The following is a 17,767-nucleotide window of genomic DNA, read 5'->3' as shown; positions in this document are numbered from 1 at the left end:
TGCTTCCCAATAATCATAACCCTCTATGTAGGCTTGCATTCTGATAGCTCATGTCTGGTAGTTTTCACCATCAAACATAGGTGGAGCCAATGAAGAAAGACTGTTTGATCCTAATTCTATCTCTAACAACTCTCACAGATGTATCACTCAGTTTCTCTTGGAGATATTTCACTGATTCTCACTCACAGATATCTTAAAAATTGAGGGCTCTGATACCACTATTGTTCTAACTAATGAGAGGGAAATGAGAAAAATGGGAAGTGTGTGTATTTCATTCTAGAAAACTCCATATAAATGCATATCTTAAGTCTAAAAATAGGTTCCACAATGTTAGCAACTAATCTCACTAACTCCACAAGAATAGAAACTTAGACTTGACTACAACTAAAAATAACTTCAACTATTTCCTAGAAACTAGGAATTGACTAGACCAACTCAAAAATTAATTTGCAGTTTTGAGTTACTAACAAAAGTATTTGTTATCCAAAACTTTTTTTTAGTACAATTGAAGTGGAGATTTGAACTGGTCATCAACACATACTTTACTTTTTTTTAAAAAAAAAAAAAAAAAAAAAAGGAGAAAAAGAAAAAGAGAAATTCGAACAATAGACTTAGTCGTCAATAATTGAACACATTCCAACTCTTTTAGTACCAATTAAAATTTCATACCTCTTGTGCAATCTTAACTATCATTTTCAAGTGATGCTACCTTTTCTAATATGTTGATAGCACGATACTCCAGTTTGTTTATTTATTTATTTTGCAAGTCCAAGCAAAATTTCATTTGAAAACGACAGTTCAACAAATTATCTAACGTGAGAAGAGGCAAACAATTCGAATGATTGAATTCTCTTCAAATATACCAAACAGATAGAACCAACAAACTATCCAAACTTCAAGAGCTAAAGTTGAGAGATTCCAAATGGAAATTGCAATATCAATTTGGCTCCTGTTAAGTTCTTTTGCACTCCTTGTTCAAGCTCAAGATCAATCAGGTAATTTTCTCAACTTCCATACCTTAGACTCTGTATGAACATCCTCTTTAAATCCTTGTATTGCTTACAAGTAATGGTACTCCAGGCTTTGTCAGTCTAGATTGTGGCCTACCAGCAAATTCATCAGGCCACATCGATCCAAAGACAAATATTAAGTATATATCAGATGCAAGCTATATAAAGACAGGGGAAAGTAGAAGCGTAGCACCTGAGTTCAAGAACTATGAACAACCACTCTGGACTCTAAGAAGTTTTTCTCATTATAATAGAAACTGTTACAATATAAGTGCCATTAAAGACACCAGGTATTTGATTCGAGCAAGTTTCTTATACGGAAATTATGATGGGCTCAATAAAACTCCACAATTTGACCTGTATTTGGGCAATACTCGATGGACAACAGTGGATGATAGCTACTACTACACAGAAATGATACACACACCGTCAATTGATAAATTCCCAATCTGTCTTATCAACATTGGCTATGGAATACCATTCATCTCAACATTAGAGTTTAGAGAACTCCCTTATCTCAGTTATTATTCTCCATCATATTCCTCGTGCCTTTATAAACGGTACGATATGGGGTCAATAACAAATCAGCAGTACAGGTTAGTTCATGCATGCTATAGAAGAGTAAATTTTTCAGAATAGATATTTGAGATTGAGAGTCATTTTTAAATGGTTAACATCATTTTGAAACATGTAACTTTAGACTTATGGACGATATATTGAAAAATCAGTGGATGCAATCAGTAATGTTCAGTCGACTTATGGAGTAATAAAAAATTGGGAAGGAGACCCATGTGTGCCAAATGGATATCCATGGAGTGGTTTGGATTGCAGCTTTGATCCAAACCCTAGAATCACATCACTGTAAGTTTACATCTTGAGTTGCAAAGTAACAAATAAAGTTCAATTCTATCAGCTACTAAACAAAATTAACTGTATATGAGAGAATTGGACTAGCTAAAATCTTTTGTGAGAGATAATAAAACTTTGCCCATACCAGGAACTTGTCTTCAAGCGGACTGAAGGGTGAGATTTCTCCCCACATAATCAGTCTACCTATGTTACAAACATTGTAAGCGTCTCTTCATTAATATTTAGATCGATATGATTAAACCAATACCTAAAGTAATGAAATTATATTTTAGCGACTTGTCAAACAATTACTTGACAGGAGGAGTACTTAGATTTCTGTCCGATTTGGAACACCTCACAATCCTGTAAGTAAATCTAGAAGAAAGAAGTGAAGCACAAATTAACTTTAATATAGAAACTAAACCATTTTTTTCTCTCTTTGCAGAAACTTAGAGAATAACAATCTCACAGGCTTTCTTCCACCTGAGCTCATCAAAAAACAGGAGAGCCACTTACTTACATTAAGGTCCATTATAGGGAGGGAAAAGACGAACTTGCATTCTGCTTCATACATATAACATCTATGTCCATGATAAAAATTTAGTTTTGCATTAACAAAGTGTATTTCATGACAGGACATGGGGCAATCCAAATTTATGTACCCCAGAGACATGCACAAATATGACACCTGAGGGGAAGAAAAGCAACAACATAATCATCCCAGCAGTAGCATCAGTGGGTGGATTGCTTGCATTCCTCATAATTGTAGTGATTATCTATTGGATTGTTAAATCAAATAAGAAACAACAAGCTTTGATAGTGGATCCTACAAAGACCTACACCCAATTAGGCACTTCCTTGGAGACAAGGAGACGACAGTATACTTATACAGAGGTTGTGAGGATGACCAACAATTTTGAGAGGGTTCTTGGTAAGGGAGGTTTCGGGATGGTTTACTATGGAGTGCAAGATGACACTCAAGTGGCTGTGAAGATGATTTCTCCATCAGCAGTACAAGGCTACAGTCAGTTTCAAGCAGAGGCATGTGCCTAAGATATAATATCTAATTTTCAGAAAAAATTAGCTCATACTTCGTTCCCAAACTGTAAAAAATTCCAATTTCTTTCAGGTTACAATTCTTATGAGAGTTCACCATAGAAACTTAACAAGCCTTGTAGGTTATATGAATGATGAAGGTCACCTTGGCCTCATTTATGAGTACATGGCCAACGGAAACCTGGCTGAGCATCTTTCTGGTGATCTTCTAGCTCTAGCTACAACTTACATGTTACAACACATGCTTCACAACTCAATTTACGAATTGAAAATATAATATTAGATTCAACTTTAGAAACCAAAATCTGAAGCTTAACCACTCTTTGCTTGTCTACCACAGAGAAAAGCACAAGTATCTTAAGCTGGGAAGACAGACTTCGGATTGCAATAGATGCAGCTCAAGGTGTGTGGGAAAAGTTTATAATTCTTTTTAACTTTGGGCAAACACATTATTGGCATTCTAGAGAAAGAAAAATTTACATTGTTCAATATGGCAAACAAGCAGGGCTGGAGTATCTGCATCATGGTTGTAAGCCACCAATAGTCCACAGAGATGTGAAAACAACAAACATCTTATTGACAGAAAAATTCAATGTCAAACTTTCTGATTTTGGTCTTTCAAAGACTTATCCAACGGATGACAAGTCCTACATGAGCACTGTTATTATTGGCACTCCGGGTTACCTTGATCCAGAGTAAGTTCCAACATTTTTCAATCCACTACTTCTCAAATGGATAAATTTTGAAAAAAAATGAAGGAAACAAACATCGGTGGCTTGTCTGCTTGTCTCTCAGGTACTATACATCAAACAGGCTAACTGAAAAAAGCGATGTGTATGGTTTTGGAGTTTCCTTGATGGAAGTAATTAGTTGCAGACCAGTAATTTCAAACATCCAAGACCCAGAAACAAATTACATAGCCAAATGGCTGCGCACCATGGTTGCTCAGGGAGATATCAAGAATATAGTTGACCCAAGATTAAAAGGAGCATATGAAAGTAACTCTGTTTGGAAATCTGTGAGGGTAGCCTTGGCTTGCGTATCAGTAGACTCCAGTGAAAGGCCAACGATGAATCAAGTAGTGATAGAGCTGAAGGATTGCTTAGCCATGGAGTTGAATCAAAGATCAGAAAGGCGTACACCAGAATTGAGACTTCACTGAAACGACGTCCATAACTATGATCGTGAATGCCACTCATGCCAGTCCCATGCCAAGATGAAGAAATTCTACAAACTGACTTCAAGTTTTTTTTTTTTTATTTTTGCTGGTTTCAACTTTCAGTTTCCCTTTGAACTACTTGAATTGGTTGATGTTTAGTATGCAATTGTGTACACAGTGTGCAATGAAGTTGATGTGTTTGTTTTATCCTTATCCTTATTACAACAATATGAGAATAAGATCAGTCTGTTTCACTTGCAATTTTGGAATTAACACCTCCATTGTGCGATTTTGGAACGAAGAATCATACTATACAGATATTGAACAACAAGAAACTCATGGGGCGTTTAGCTGAGAGGTTTAAGAAGACTAGATTTTAAAAAAATGTATGAAGTATAAATTTTTAAATTTTGAGTTCTGTTAAATATTATTTTTGTATTTAATTAGTGGTTAGATTTTATATTAATCTAAATTTGTCATATTAATTATTTTAATATAGTTAAATTTAAAATAAATTATAAAAAAATTAGAATAATATATATTTTTATTTTGAAATAGAAATGACTAAAATTATAATTTTATTTAAATTAGTTTTTAGTAATTTGATATTTTGATTTTACAATGTTTGAAATAAAATTTCATAGATTTTTGTCACTTTAACTAATTTGAAAAGTAACGGTTTTTTATCGTAATTATATGCTAACTTCAAATTGAAAATAAACTAGAATTTTAATCTTAAATACAATTATTGAAAACTATAGTTTTTTTTATCAAATTACATTTGAAGAATACCAAAATCATAAAATTTGAATTTAATTTTTATTTGGTCGCTAGGTTGTTTAAAAATTTTAATCCTTTAAATTTAAAAAATGACTCTAAAACAATGAAAATGTATTAAATTAAATTTGGTATTTCTACGCATATAACCTAAATAAATATACATAATCACACAATTGCACTCGACTATTATTTTAGACAAAAATCTAACCCAATTTGCTTTTTCAACTATCCTTGGTACTCAATTTTTATAATAATAACAACAACAATAACAATAATAACCATAACAATAGTAATAGATAAAAAGTAAAAATAGTAAGAATAGTAAGAATGGTATATAAGTAATAATAGTAATAGTAATAGTAGTAATAATAATAATAATAATAATAATAATAATAATAATAATAATAATAATAATAATAATAATAATAATAATAATAATAATAATAATAAATAATAATAATATAATAATAACTATTATGAATATTATAATAATAAACAGATGTCCATTGCTTAGTACCAAAAGCCATGTGTCACCCTTCACGTTTGTCTATGTGTTTTGTAATTATTCATGTTTGGTGTACACATCCTACTTGTCACTTTGCCTATAAATCATGGCATTTGGTGGATCTTAAAATCACACTTACAGTAGTGAGAATTCCAGTTCAAAATTTCACTAATTTTCTCCAAATTTTATAATTTTAGTTATTTTATATTTTTAGTTATTTTATTTTATATTATATTTCATATATTTTATATTATTATATTATATTTTCTCTATATCCGTATTCCCGTTGTGTTCCTCAAATTCACAACACGTTATCAACACAAGCTCTTGTCATTTTTCCCGTAAAAGGTAGGTCCTAAAGATATGTCGGTTTTTTCCTTTTCGTTATAATTAATAAATTTAATGTTATTTTACATATTCAATATCTGTTAAATTTCTAACATACGTACAATAATTTATGATAGTACTGCTGTGACAAATCTCACAAAATTAGATATTGTCGTCCTTGATATTAACAACAAAAATTATTTGTGATGGGTACTTGATGCCGAAATCCACCTGAATACTATGAATCTTGGGGAGATTATTAAAGAAGGAAATACAATATTCAATCAGGACAAAGCAAAAATTATGATTGTTCTTTGTCATTATCTCCACGATGGATTGAAAATGGAGTATCTTACAATAAAAGATCCTCATATCTTGTGGAAAAAAATTAAAAGAGAGGTATGATCATAAAAAAACAGTTATTCTTCCTAAAGCTCGCTACGAGAAGATGCACTTGAGGCTACAAGATTTCAAATCAGTAAGTGATTATAACTCCGCATTATTTAAAATCAGTTTGAAATCGTTATTATGCATAGAGAAAATTGTTGATATTGATATGTTAGAGAAGACATTTTCTACATTTCATGTCTCGAATATACTCTTGCAGCAGCAATCTCAAGAGAAAGATTTTAAACAGTATTCTGAATTAATTTCATGTCTTCTTGTGATCGAACAAAATAACGAGTTATTGATGAAAAATCATGAATCTCGACTAACTAAAACAACATCATTCCTTGAAGTGAATGCTGTGAATTTTAATAATAATCGTGGTCGGGGTCATGATCGTGGTCGAGGTCGAGGTCGAGGTCATGACTGTGGCAGGCGAAGAAATAATTATTATTTTCGTGGGGGTCATTTTAATCATTCAAATTTCAAAAGAACCAAAATGATGATCACAAAGGAAAAACTCCTTAAAGATAAGAATTCAAAAAGTATTGAAAATAAATGCTTCCAATGCGGAATGATTGGGCATTGGTCACGTACCTGTCGTACGTCAAGCTGACCTCTATCAAGCCTCCCTGAAAGAAAAAGAGAAAAATGTGAAAGAAAATTTTGCATATCAGGATAATGACATATTTGACCCATCCCATATGACAAATTTGGATGTGGCAGACTTCTTTGAATCTCCTGAAAAGAAGATTGTCGCAGTTGATGGAACATCAAGTGTTTCTTTTGATTTTGAGAATATCTAGACTTAATGTTATTGTTTTCTTTTATCTATCTTCATGTTTTTTTAGTAACTTTTGTATATTATAAGTGTTGTTTTTCTTATTGTAATTATTTTCTTTTAATGAATAAATATAGATCATTTTCATATGTTGGATGTTTAAAAAATGAGTAAAGAAGATTTATGTCTGGTAGACAGTGCAACTACGCACACGATACTTACAAATAAAAAATACTTTTTCAAATTGACAATGTTGAAAACAAAAGTAAATACAATATCAGGTTTTGCAAACTTGGTCAAAGGTTTTGGAAAAACAAATATTATTTTTCCTAGATGAACAAAATTTACAATTGACAATGCATTATTCTCTAGTCAATCAAAGAGAAATCTTCTAAGTTTTAAAGATATACGTTGCAGTGGTTACCCTATTGAGACTGATAGTAAGAATAATGTGGAATATCTATATATCATATCCACAGTCTCAAATAAAAAACGTACATTGAAAGAGTTGTCTACTTTATCTTCTGGATTGTATTATACTCATATACGAGTAATTGAAATATATGCAACAATGAACCTAAATTTCATGAATTCAGACATATTTACAGTTTAGAACCTGGAAAAGACCAACACCCATTTACGCAGTTCCTTGGAGAAAAGGAGACAACAGCTTATGCCGAAGTTGTGATGATGACCAACAATTTTGAGAGGATTCTTGGGAAGGGAGGTTTTGAGATGGTTTACTATGGAGTTCTAGATGACACTCAAGTAGCTGTGAAAATGATTTCTCCATCAGCAATACAGGGCTACCATCAGTTTCAAGCAGAGGCATGTGCTCAAAATATCCTATTTAATTTTCAGAAAAAGAAAAGTTAGCTCATACCTCTTTGCTAGGCTGAAAAAAATCCACTTTTCTCTCAGGTTACAATTCTTATGAGAGTTCACCACAGAAATTTAACAAACCTTGTAGGGTATATGAATGATGGAGGTCACCTTGGCCTCATTTATGAGTACATGACCAAAGGAAATCTGGCCGAGCATCTTTCGGGTAATTTTCTAGCTCTAGCTAAAACTTAAATACTGAAAAAAATTAAATTTTGAGGCTGAACCACATTTTGCTTGTTTTCACACAGAGAAAAGCTCAAATATCTTAAGTTGGGAAGACAGACTTCGAATTGCAGTAGATGCAGCTCAAGGTGTGTGCGAAAAGTTAATAATTTCTTTGAAGTTTCCACAAACACATTATCGGCATTTTATAGAAAGAAAACTTACAGTGTAGAATATGGATAAACAAATAAGCAGGACTAGAGTATGTGCGTCATGGTTGTACGCCATCAATAGTCCACAGGGATGTGAAGAAAAATTTGAACGCCAAACTTTCTGATTTTGGACTTTCAAAGACTTACCCAACAGATGACAAGTCCTACATGACCACTGTTATTGTTGGCACTCCAGGTTACCTTGATCCAGAGTAAGTACTAAATTTCCAACATTTTCCAATCAATTGCTTCTCAAATTTTGAGAAAAATGACGGACACATACTTGGTGGCTTGTGTCTCAGGTACTATACATCAAACAGGCCAACTGAAAAAATTGATATGTACGGTTTTGGAGTTTCCTTGATGGAAATAATTAATTGCAGACCAGAAATGTCAAACACCCCAGACCGAGAAATAAATTACATAGCCAAATGGGTTCGTACCATGGTTGCCCAGGGAGATATCAAGGTTATGGATGCCACTCACTCCAGTCCCATGCCAAGGTGAAAGAAATTCTACAAATCGACCTCAACTTTTTTCTGGTTTCAAGTTCCATCTTCCCTTTGAACTATTTGAATTGGTTGTATCCAATCTTCATTTCATCAAATAAATCGTTGGAGATGATGAAATTTAGTACAAACATAGGTTAGATGAGATTTGTAATATCACTGAAGTTGAGTTTTGCAATTGTGTATACAGTGTGCAATACCAATGAGGTTGATGTGTTCATCTTTATTACATCAATATGAGAATGGGTTCTGTCTATTTCACTTGCAATTTTTCACCAAATTGGATCAATTTTTTCTTTTTTCAAGTAACTTTTCGAGATCTACGTGTTGGAAGGCAGCTTGTTACACCATGAAACCGCAAAAAGAACTCTTGTGGCCCTCAAATTATATTACACAATGTTTTGGTTTGATTTCGGCCTCTTTTTTATCTTCTTTTCTCAATCTGGAACTGGTTCGTTCCACATCCAGAGAGGACCTTGCAATGATTAGTTTTCTTTTGTATGGATGACATTTTGGAAGACCAAAATGAAATTTGACTTGGTTTTTAAATAGAATGTTCTTTTGAACTTACACTTACTATATACCAGCATGAATTACCAAAACGAAACATTTTGCACGCTTGTTAGATCTTGCTTTCACTATTCGGGTTTTTTATACGGATGACCTCATTTGGAAGGCCCAAATGAAAAATGACCATCTGTAGAGAAAGTAATGAAAAGTGACTTTCTACTTACGTCATAAGCATGTGATTTTACGGATTTGCCCCTGAGATGCACCCTGCACGTCTGCCAATATGAAGTTACTCAATCCTCGATAGCTCGTCAATTGTTCCTCGACGCATGGTCACTCGATACCCAGGTGTGTGATCACTCGATATCGCTGCAATCGACATGTGTATACTCGATCATATCCATGTCATACTCGATACTCGATTCTTTTGAATTCTCCATGCCTTCAGAACCTGCTTTATAGTTCATGCTCATGTATGAACATACACAAATTGGAGAACTTTCTAATAATGTACACGATTCTTTCAAATCAATTTCTTGAAATATGAAGTATTTTTTTTATTATTATTATTAACTAAGAACAAACAGAATTGAAACACAAAAGAAAAAATCGAGATCATTTTCCCTTCAAAAAACCCACTTCAAAAAATCTATTTTTCTTGATGGAGATCAAGTTATAAAGGCATTGAGGTCATTTCACTATATTGTCTCACATCTCTTTGTAAGTGAATGTGCTTTTTTTTGCTCACTTTTTTTACTTTTCCAACAATGTGTGAGACATATGAAGTGACCAGGATCCATAAGCACTCTATTCATTAATTTTGGCAGAAATGAAAGCATGCTTTAGCAGAAATAAATGGGTTTCATGACATACCTTTGAAGAACTTTCTCTAAGCTTGAATCCAGCTACAAATCTCCTTTGAATCTTATTGTAGACCACCCCAAGATCTTCCCTACTATCCTCTTGGTATGCCCTAGATTGAGTTGTGGGACTCAAAATAAGCCTGAAATAAAGGAATAGGAGACAAACTCATAGCAGCAACCCAACAGAAGAACAACTTCTTCTCTCACGAACAGAAAAATTTGATCGGTTGCATTGCTTCAAAAACACTTCAATCTCTTCAATATATTGCAGACACTCATGCAAAGAGATTTGCTGCATGAGATGTAGCTCATGCTTGGAGTTAATGAAGCTTGAAGATGTAGGTTGTTAGTAAGCTACTTGATGAAGACAATGGAAAATGCTCTTTTTCTATTTTTTGTTTTTTCCTTTCTTTTTCAATTTATCAAATATTGATTTCATAAATAAATTCTTTTAATAAAATTGAAAATATTATTAATTTTACAAAATTAATTTCATAAATTAATTTTATTAATAAAATTAATAAATAATTATTTAAACAATTTAAATAATTCTAATTAATTTAATATCAAATATTACCTCTTGTTTTACCCCCGAAATTACCTCTTGTTCTTTAAGTCCCACTGATCCCCTAATGAACAATTGATTTGTGATCCAATTAACAAATCAAATCCTTCTCGGGCCAATGAGAGGTTGATGCCTCTTGCTCAAGACCCAAAATCAGCACTTGAAGGGAACAACCTCTCTACTAACCCTAATTGGGTAGAAGTGAATTTCGTCTTGCACCCTACGTCTCCAGCTATTCATTCGGTCTTATCCCCAAAATGGAAAGCTTATTGAGCAGAGGCAATTGGTCTACTCTCACCGTTTGGAGATCAAAGGATAATCTCGAACAAACAGAAGTTCATAGTTAGCTCAGGATTAATGTCAAGTTACCTAGGTCATCGCTTTGAAATAGTCAGCCTTAAACAGTAAACAATGTTATAAAGTAAGAGTGACTGGTTTCGTGGTCCGATCTTGTACAAAACCCATTTGTACATGACACTCCCACTTCTTATGTCCCAACATGAACGAATTAGGATCACTTCGTTTGTAGCATTTTACAATTCTTTGTAACAACTACAGAGTAGGCTGCATCCAATAGTGTTACCAGAATAAGACACCCAACCTTATTCATATACTATAGATCATTTTGACTATTTACTCGAACCTGATCCACTTGTATGTCTTCACATAAAGTTCAAGTATTCATGTAATAGTCAAGGGACTTTAGGTTTTTTGGATTTCGAAAAACAATATATTCAACAAAAACTTATTGAATTTTCAAAATGAGTTCTATTGTTTACAAACCAAGAGTTTTAGGACATAAAACTCAACACATGAGATGACACAGATGAACGCTATACTGAAGGCCGTTTGAAGGGTTTGCTAGTTCCTAATACATTGACGTATAATGAATTGGTAAATCTAGTATATGAGATCATGCAAGTTAGTTCGACACAGTTCAAGATTATAATGAGGGTGACATATAAGATGGATATTAATTCTCCTCCAGTATGCTTAATGGACGATGATGATGTTAAATTTCTCCTCTCAGAGTACGATTGTACTAGACCGTAGGTATTTTTTAAGTCTTTAGAAAATCGAAGAATTTCATCGCGAGGAAACATTTTATTACCTAGAGAGATCAGACCGACCCATGTGTGGAGGTGATGTCAATGAGCATGATGTTTTTCCATCGGTGTCTAACTGGAAAACGACAACATCGATGTTAAGATAGCAAATGTATTGCATCCTATTGTGACAATAGAAGATGTTGGTACATGTGTAAATGAGAATGTGATGATTGAAGAGGAAGAGGTTAGGAATGAAGAACAGACAACCTTGGTTGTTTTAGGGAGTAATCCTTCTATTGTGAGTGAAGAACAGCCAACCCAGGTTTTTTTAGGGAGTGGTCTTTCTGTTGTGAATGAAGAACAACTCTGATTCTGTCAAATAATTATGGCCATTTTGTTGGGAGTGTGCCTTGCCACAATCAGAAAAATGTACCATCCAGTAGTAACGTTAGAATGGGGGACTTGATCATGCAACCACAGTCGTCCATAGGGTTGATGGATACAATTGAAGTAAGTCAAACTTTCTTCAGCAAGAATGATATAAAGATGAGGTTAGTAATGTTAGCCATTAAGAACAAGTTTGAGTTGCGGGTTAAAAAATCGAACAAAAAATTGTATAGTGTTCGGTGTTCACCCTAGACTTGTAAATGGGTCGTCCGAGCAATTAAAATGGAAGGGGTGATATTTTCAAGATCACAAAATGCACGCCCAATCACACATGCTCGATTGAAATATTGAATCGTGACCACAGGCAAGCCAGCGCATTTGTTATTAGTCACTTAATTAAGGGCAAGTTTGACATTGGTTAGGGGGACAAACTGCACCATATTATTGAGGATATGCGGCATCAGTATGGTGTCAATATTAGTTATGACAAAGCATGGCATGCAAGAGAAATTGCTTTTGCTCTTGCAAGGGGAATGCAACAAGGAATCATGAGTCATTTTGCATGCATATGGTAAGGCTTTGAAGATAGAAAATCCTATAACTCTATTTGAGATCGAGCTTGAAGAATCAAAATATTTCAAATATGTGTTCATAGCACTAGGAGCGTGTTTAATAAGTTTTAAGAGTTTTCGACTTGTGAACATTGTAGATGGTACTCATCTAAAAGGTAAGTATAAGGGAACAATGATAGTTGGTATTCCAATGGACGGTAATAACCAACTGTACCCACTAGCATATGTAATTGTTGATAGTGAGAATGATCGAGCCTTGAAATGGTTCATGACGACCCTTAAAACAACAATTGGAGAATGCCCTAACCTCGTATTCGTCTCAAACTATGGACAAAGTATAGCTAATATCATTGATATTGTATTCCCCAGATCTTACCATGGACTTTGTACCTTCCATTTGAAAAGGAACGTGGAGAAATACTTCAAAGACGAGTCCGTTAGAAAATTGTTTCACGATGCTTGTAGAGCATATCGAGAATTAGAGTTCAAGCGTCATTGGGTCCAAATAGTGAACTACAACAACGGTTCCCTCGCTAGATATTTAGAGGATGCTGATATTCAGCGGTGGGCACGATGTTACCAGTCCGGGAACCGATATGATAACATGACCAGCAATAGTGTCGAATGCTTCAATGCTATTACCAAAGAAGCAAGAGTGTCGCCAATAACTTTGTTGCTAGAATACATAAGAGGTCTACTTCAAGGTTGGTTTCATGAATGGCAAACAATGTGGTCTAATTGTACATCGAAGTGTAGAGGAAATAATGGGTTTACAGTGTGAAAAAGCTAGGAGATACCGAGTAAATCCAATCATTTGTTATAGATTTCATGCCAAGGATGGTGGACTATATGGTATAGTCAGCCTTAACACTCGAGAATGTAGTTGCATGAAATTTCAGTGTTTGGAGATTCCGTGTTCACACGCTATAGCTACAACTAGAGAGCGCAAATCAATCCGTTTACTCTATGCAACAGATTGTATAATGTTGATTCTCTCGTACTAGCATACGCGGAATCAGTAAACCCGCTTGGTCATGTATCTGAATGGAAAAAACCAGGGTATACCGAGGTAAAAATACTCCCATCGAAAAGACTGGTACAAGTTGGTAGATGAAGGGTAAATAGGATACTGTCTGTTGGAGAACATGTCACATTAAAGAAATGTGGACAATGTGGCCAACCGGGATATAACAGACAAAAGTGCAACGAACCACTTAATACGTCCAAACTCAACAAACAGGCAAGAACGACTCAGGGGACCCAGACCCAGACTTAGAGGATCGAGACTCTGGTAAATACTTGATAATTTATTACTCTATATTATAGATTATTCATTCTGTAATGTAAAGACATTCTGATCAATATTTGATACATGATACCCATTATTCGATACTCATTACACGTTGCACGATACCCGTTACTTGCTACTTGATACGTGTTACACATTACTTGATACACGATTACTCGAAAATACTCGATAAACATTAACTCAAATTACAATACTCGATACAGGATTACTCAACAATACTCGATAACGTTAAACCATACTCGATACAATTTACTCGATACTTGATGCATGTTACTACTCAATGCATATTACTCGATATAATTTTTTGGATTCGGTTTGATTTACAAATAATGTCAAAATTTACATAGAAAGCCCTAATAAAAAAAAAGTTGATCTACCCACAACTCGGCACCATACTGCAACCTAAAATCATGTATTTTATCCTGACGTAAGCTCTTCATACTCGACCCAGTCACCAAATACTCAAAGTACTTGAGACAGAATATCTCACAGTCCAATGTATTCCCCTGTAGTGCGCCTGTATTGACACGGTCAACTTCCAAAGACTAGGTGCAAGGTCAGGCTTTGCATCATATATGCCGCAGAATTGTGTCAGTGAAGGGAGAGTGAAGCATAGGGGCACCAAGAATGTTACCAGATCCCTCGGTGCGATGTACTTGGGGAGTGGGTCATATAAAATGATGTGCCCAAGGTTCATGTCTACCACCAACATAATCCAATGTTGTTTATAGTTGACTGAGCTATAGATGTAATCGCCATTTGCCCATCCAGGGTGATGTTCAAATACCAATCCGAGCCCGTAATCGACATACGTGTTCTCTTTCTTCCATACTTTAGCAGCTTCTTCCCTCGTTTTCCCACGTATGGCATGGAACAAGCTATTTGGACATTGGAGGTTCAAGTGACTCTGCAAAATAGATAACAATAGGTTCAAGTGTATATCAATCATGCAAATTGTACATTAAAATTTAAATAATCTATAATACATACCAATATGCCTTGTGGCAATGTCGTGAACCGAAAAGCACATATCTCTGACCGGCTAATAAACTTCTATCAGAGAAACATGAATAAAGAATCGAGAACTTGTAGTAGTAGTAAATAACAAGCATGTCAAAGAATAGGAGTAGTAAATAACAAGCATACAAATGTAATAAGGGATGTTAACTTACGTCGTTCCCAACCCAATTACTATCACGTGTTAGCTCCCAGACAACTCATTCATCGTGCAATTCCTTCTGAAGAGGACTTCATTACTCGGCCAATGAGGTCCCATGTCCACGCTCGTCAACAAGAACATGAACTCATTCATCACGTCCTCTAGCATGTGTCCAGTCATAGGGGACGATGTTAATCAAACATTGACCAAGCTGAATGTATTCCTGTTTTTTTCCCGTCATCCTTGTCGTGTCAACTGGAGAGGTTATGGTTGTGTCGGCTTCCTCTTCCTTCTTGTTCGTCTTTGTTCCTTCTCACCGTCCACAGGCTCGTCCTTCATCTTAAGGTCTGAATCGGCCATAAGTTTGTCATTCACCTTGGGCTCGCCCTTAATCCTGAACTTTTTCAATATTTGCGGTGGAAGCAACTCAGGATGTGATAGGGTCAATGGGAGAAAGCCTGGTACATCAGGAAGCAACATAGTGAGAGGAGTGGTAGATAATTAGGGATTGATGAGAGCGATGGATACTATAACGATAAAGAGGATGGGCTCAATGAACGGTGGAGGGATGGGGTCACGAGACTCAGTGAAAGATGGAGAAATGGGGTCATATGACTCAGTGGAAAGTGGAGGAATGGGGTCACTGGTCTCGTTGGAAGGTGGAGGAATGAGGTCTTAGAACTCAGTGGAAGGTGGAGGAATGGGGTCGTGAGACTCAGTGGAAGGTGGAAGAATGGGTCACAGGACTCAGTGGTACATGGAGGAATGAGGTCACTAGTGTTAGTGGAAAGTGGGGGAATGGGGTCACAGGACTTACTGACTAATGGAAGAGTGGAGCCAGAGAACTCGATGGAAGGTGGAGGAATGGGATTAATAGTCTCGGTGGACTCCACGCCTAAATCCTATATCATTTATGAAGTACGTTAGGTCAAACATAACATAATATAGATTTACATTAGAACAAAGTTTAAGATGATATTACGTACCCGAAACAATAACCACAATAAGCTGGTGATTGTTTGTACGCCAGCCTGATGGAAACTCAAGTAAGACTTCACATCTTTCAAGTCTAATTGTACATAGTCCAATTTATGCTCCATCATAGACACTATCTGGTCTATGTCACGGAGTGATGTGCGAAAGCCCACACCCCTCATGGGCTCATAATGGGATGTATTCGGTCGAGGTGACACTCGCTCCTCAGATGGAGGCACATGCTCGTCAGTAGGAAGCTCGTAAGACTCATTATGAAGAGGGTGAATCTTGTGCTTGTTGGTAGGGAGCTCGTGAGACTGATGCTCTTGAAGTTATGGCTCATGAAACCGATGCTCATGACTCTCGTATTCACTGGAGTTACTATGAGCATCCTCATCATGGTGTGATTTATATGTCTCTAAGGAGCTCATATCAGCATCAATGTGCTCGTATACAGATTGCTCATCGACCCTAGTGTCCCTATACCGCCTCTCTTTATCGAACATGATCAATGGTGCAGGTGTGATCCTTGTCTGTACAAAACAACGAACAATTTATTAGTTATATGTGACATTCACTTTAAATCCAAGTAAATTATACACTAATCTCGATGGACTCAAACACATCTTGCTGTATTGTTTTGGTTGGTAGTGAGTATGTATACGCCCACCTCAGGAATTGAGGTACGACATGTAACATCCCGAATTTTTCAGGTAAATTGCATTAAATTATCTTAAAATATTTAGGCGTTGTTTTGATAAATTGGGGCTAAATTTAATTTGGGAGGCAAGATAATTCATTTAAAAGATATTTGTAAACAATTGGAATTTTAACTCAATTTAAGGAAAAATTGGATTAATTTATTTTGGGGAAAGTATGTTTTTAAATTGATTAAATATTTGGAAGGATGTAATTTATCTCAACTATTAGATTGTATGTTCCCTTTAAATTTAGTTTGGAATCAAAATTAAGTTAATTGAAGAAGTTAATTGAGTTTGAGATTAATTTGATAAGAGATTTAGAATTTTTAGATTATTTTGGATAAAGATTTGAAAACAAAGAAAAGGGGAAAAAATTAGGATGTTGGAAATCAAAAGGAATTTGAAATTTAAGAAGGAAAGGGAACATTGTGATTCTAAATTTTATCCTCTTTAATTTTGGAGTCTAGATCCAAATTAGAGAAGATAATTAATTTAAATTGAGTTTGTTCGCACGAGGTTTCCGGAAAAACGTATTTTATGGAATTGAACTTGAGTTAATGTTGGTACTGATGTTGATTTGATGCGATGTGGTTCGATCTTTAGTACTTGATCCTCCGATTCTCTCTCGGTTGAGTGGATGTCTTGATTTGAAGAAGAAAGGCACCGAACGTTCTTGAAGTAGAAGTTCTATCTTCTAGGAGTGCAGCTTCAGGAGTATTGGGAGTCTTCTGCTTATTGATGAATTCTCTTTGGGCTCTCTGAATGCAGAATTGTTGGCCTTGGAATGAGAAGAGCTCCTCTATTTATAGGGCTCTCTAATCGGCTTCATAGGCTTCAGCTTAGTCTTTGGGCCCAATTAATTAGACCTGGGCCTCCATTGGGCCCTATTAATTAAACTTGGGTCTGATCTTTGGGCCCTATTAATTGGATTTAGGCCGATTTTGGCATTTTAGGCCCAAATTAAGCCCATATTTGGGCGTAACTGGGCCAACGCCCAAATTATAATGTCAAATTGAGTGAAATTAATTTTATTCAACCCAACGTTCATGATGAAA

The 17,767-nt window shown here is 35.2% G+C and overlaps 3 protein-coding genes across 3 annotated transcripts; all 3 read left to right on the top strand.

The window, feature by feature from the left end:
• Positions 1-802: 802 nt before the first annotated feature.
• Positions 803-4,251, top strand: LOC120084508 (LRR receptor-like serine/threonine-protein kinase IOS1). The gene is given in 12 exon segments (XM_039040302.1): positions 803-995; positions 1,081-1,631; positions 1,711-1,871; positions 2,008-2,079; positions 2,153-2,224; positions 2,305-2,385; positions 2,495-2,900; positions 2,989-3,115; positions 3,256-3,318; positions 3,421-3,610; positions 3,711-4,055; positions 4,057-4,251. Coding segments are annotated over 12 exon segments (2,220 nt in total). The 5' UTR covers positions 803-922; the 3' UTR covers positions 4,136-4,251.
• A 3,326-nt stretch (positions 4,252-7,577) lies between these two features.
• On the top strand, positions 7,578-8,762 carry LOC120084485 (probable LRR receptor-like serine/threonine-protein kinase At1g51880). The gene is made up of 4 exons (XM_039040277.1): positions 7,578-7,902; positions 7,988-8,050; positions 8,157-8,325; positions 8,416-8,762. The coding sequence occupies exons 1-4, from the start codon at positions 7,788-7,790 to the stop codon at positions 8,618-8,620; spliced, it is 552 nt and encodes a 183-aa protein (XP_038896205.1). The 5' UTR covers positions 7,578-7,787; the 3' UTR covers positions 8,621-8,762.
• A 3,300-nt stretch (positions 8,763-12,062) lies between these two features.
• On the top strand, positions 12,063-13,349 carry LOC120084506. Its single transcript, XM_039040301.1, has 3 exons — positions 12,063-12,119; positions 12,419-12,548; positions 12,706-13,349. Exons 1-3 carry the CDS (start codon positions 12,063-12,065, stop codon positions 13,347-13,349), a joined length of 831 nt encoding a protein of 276 aa, XP_038896229.1.
• The last annotated feature ends 4,418 nt before the right edge of the window (positions 13,350-17,767 follow it).

Source organism: Benincasa hispida, chromosome 9, assembly GCF_009727055.1.
Source record: "Benincasa hispida cultivar B227 chromosome 9, ASM972705v1, whole genome shotgun sequence".
Taxonomy (NCBI): domain Eukaryota; kingdom Viridiplantae; phylum Streptophyta; class Magnoliopsida; order Cucurbitales; family Cucurbitaceae; genus Benincasa; species Benincasa hispida.
The sequence above is the reverse complement of the archived record's forward strand: the minus strand, read 5'-3'. Positions and strand labels throughout refer to the sequence as shown.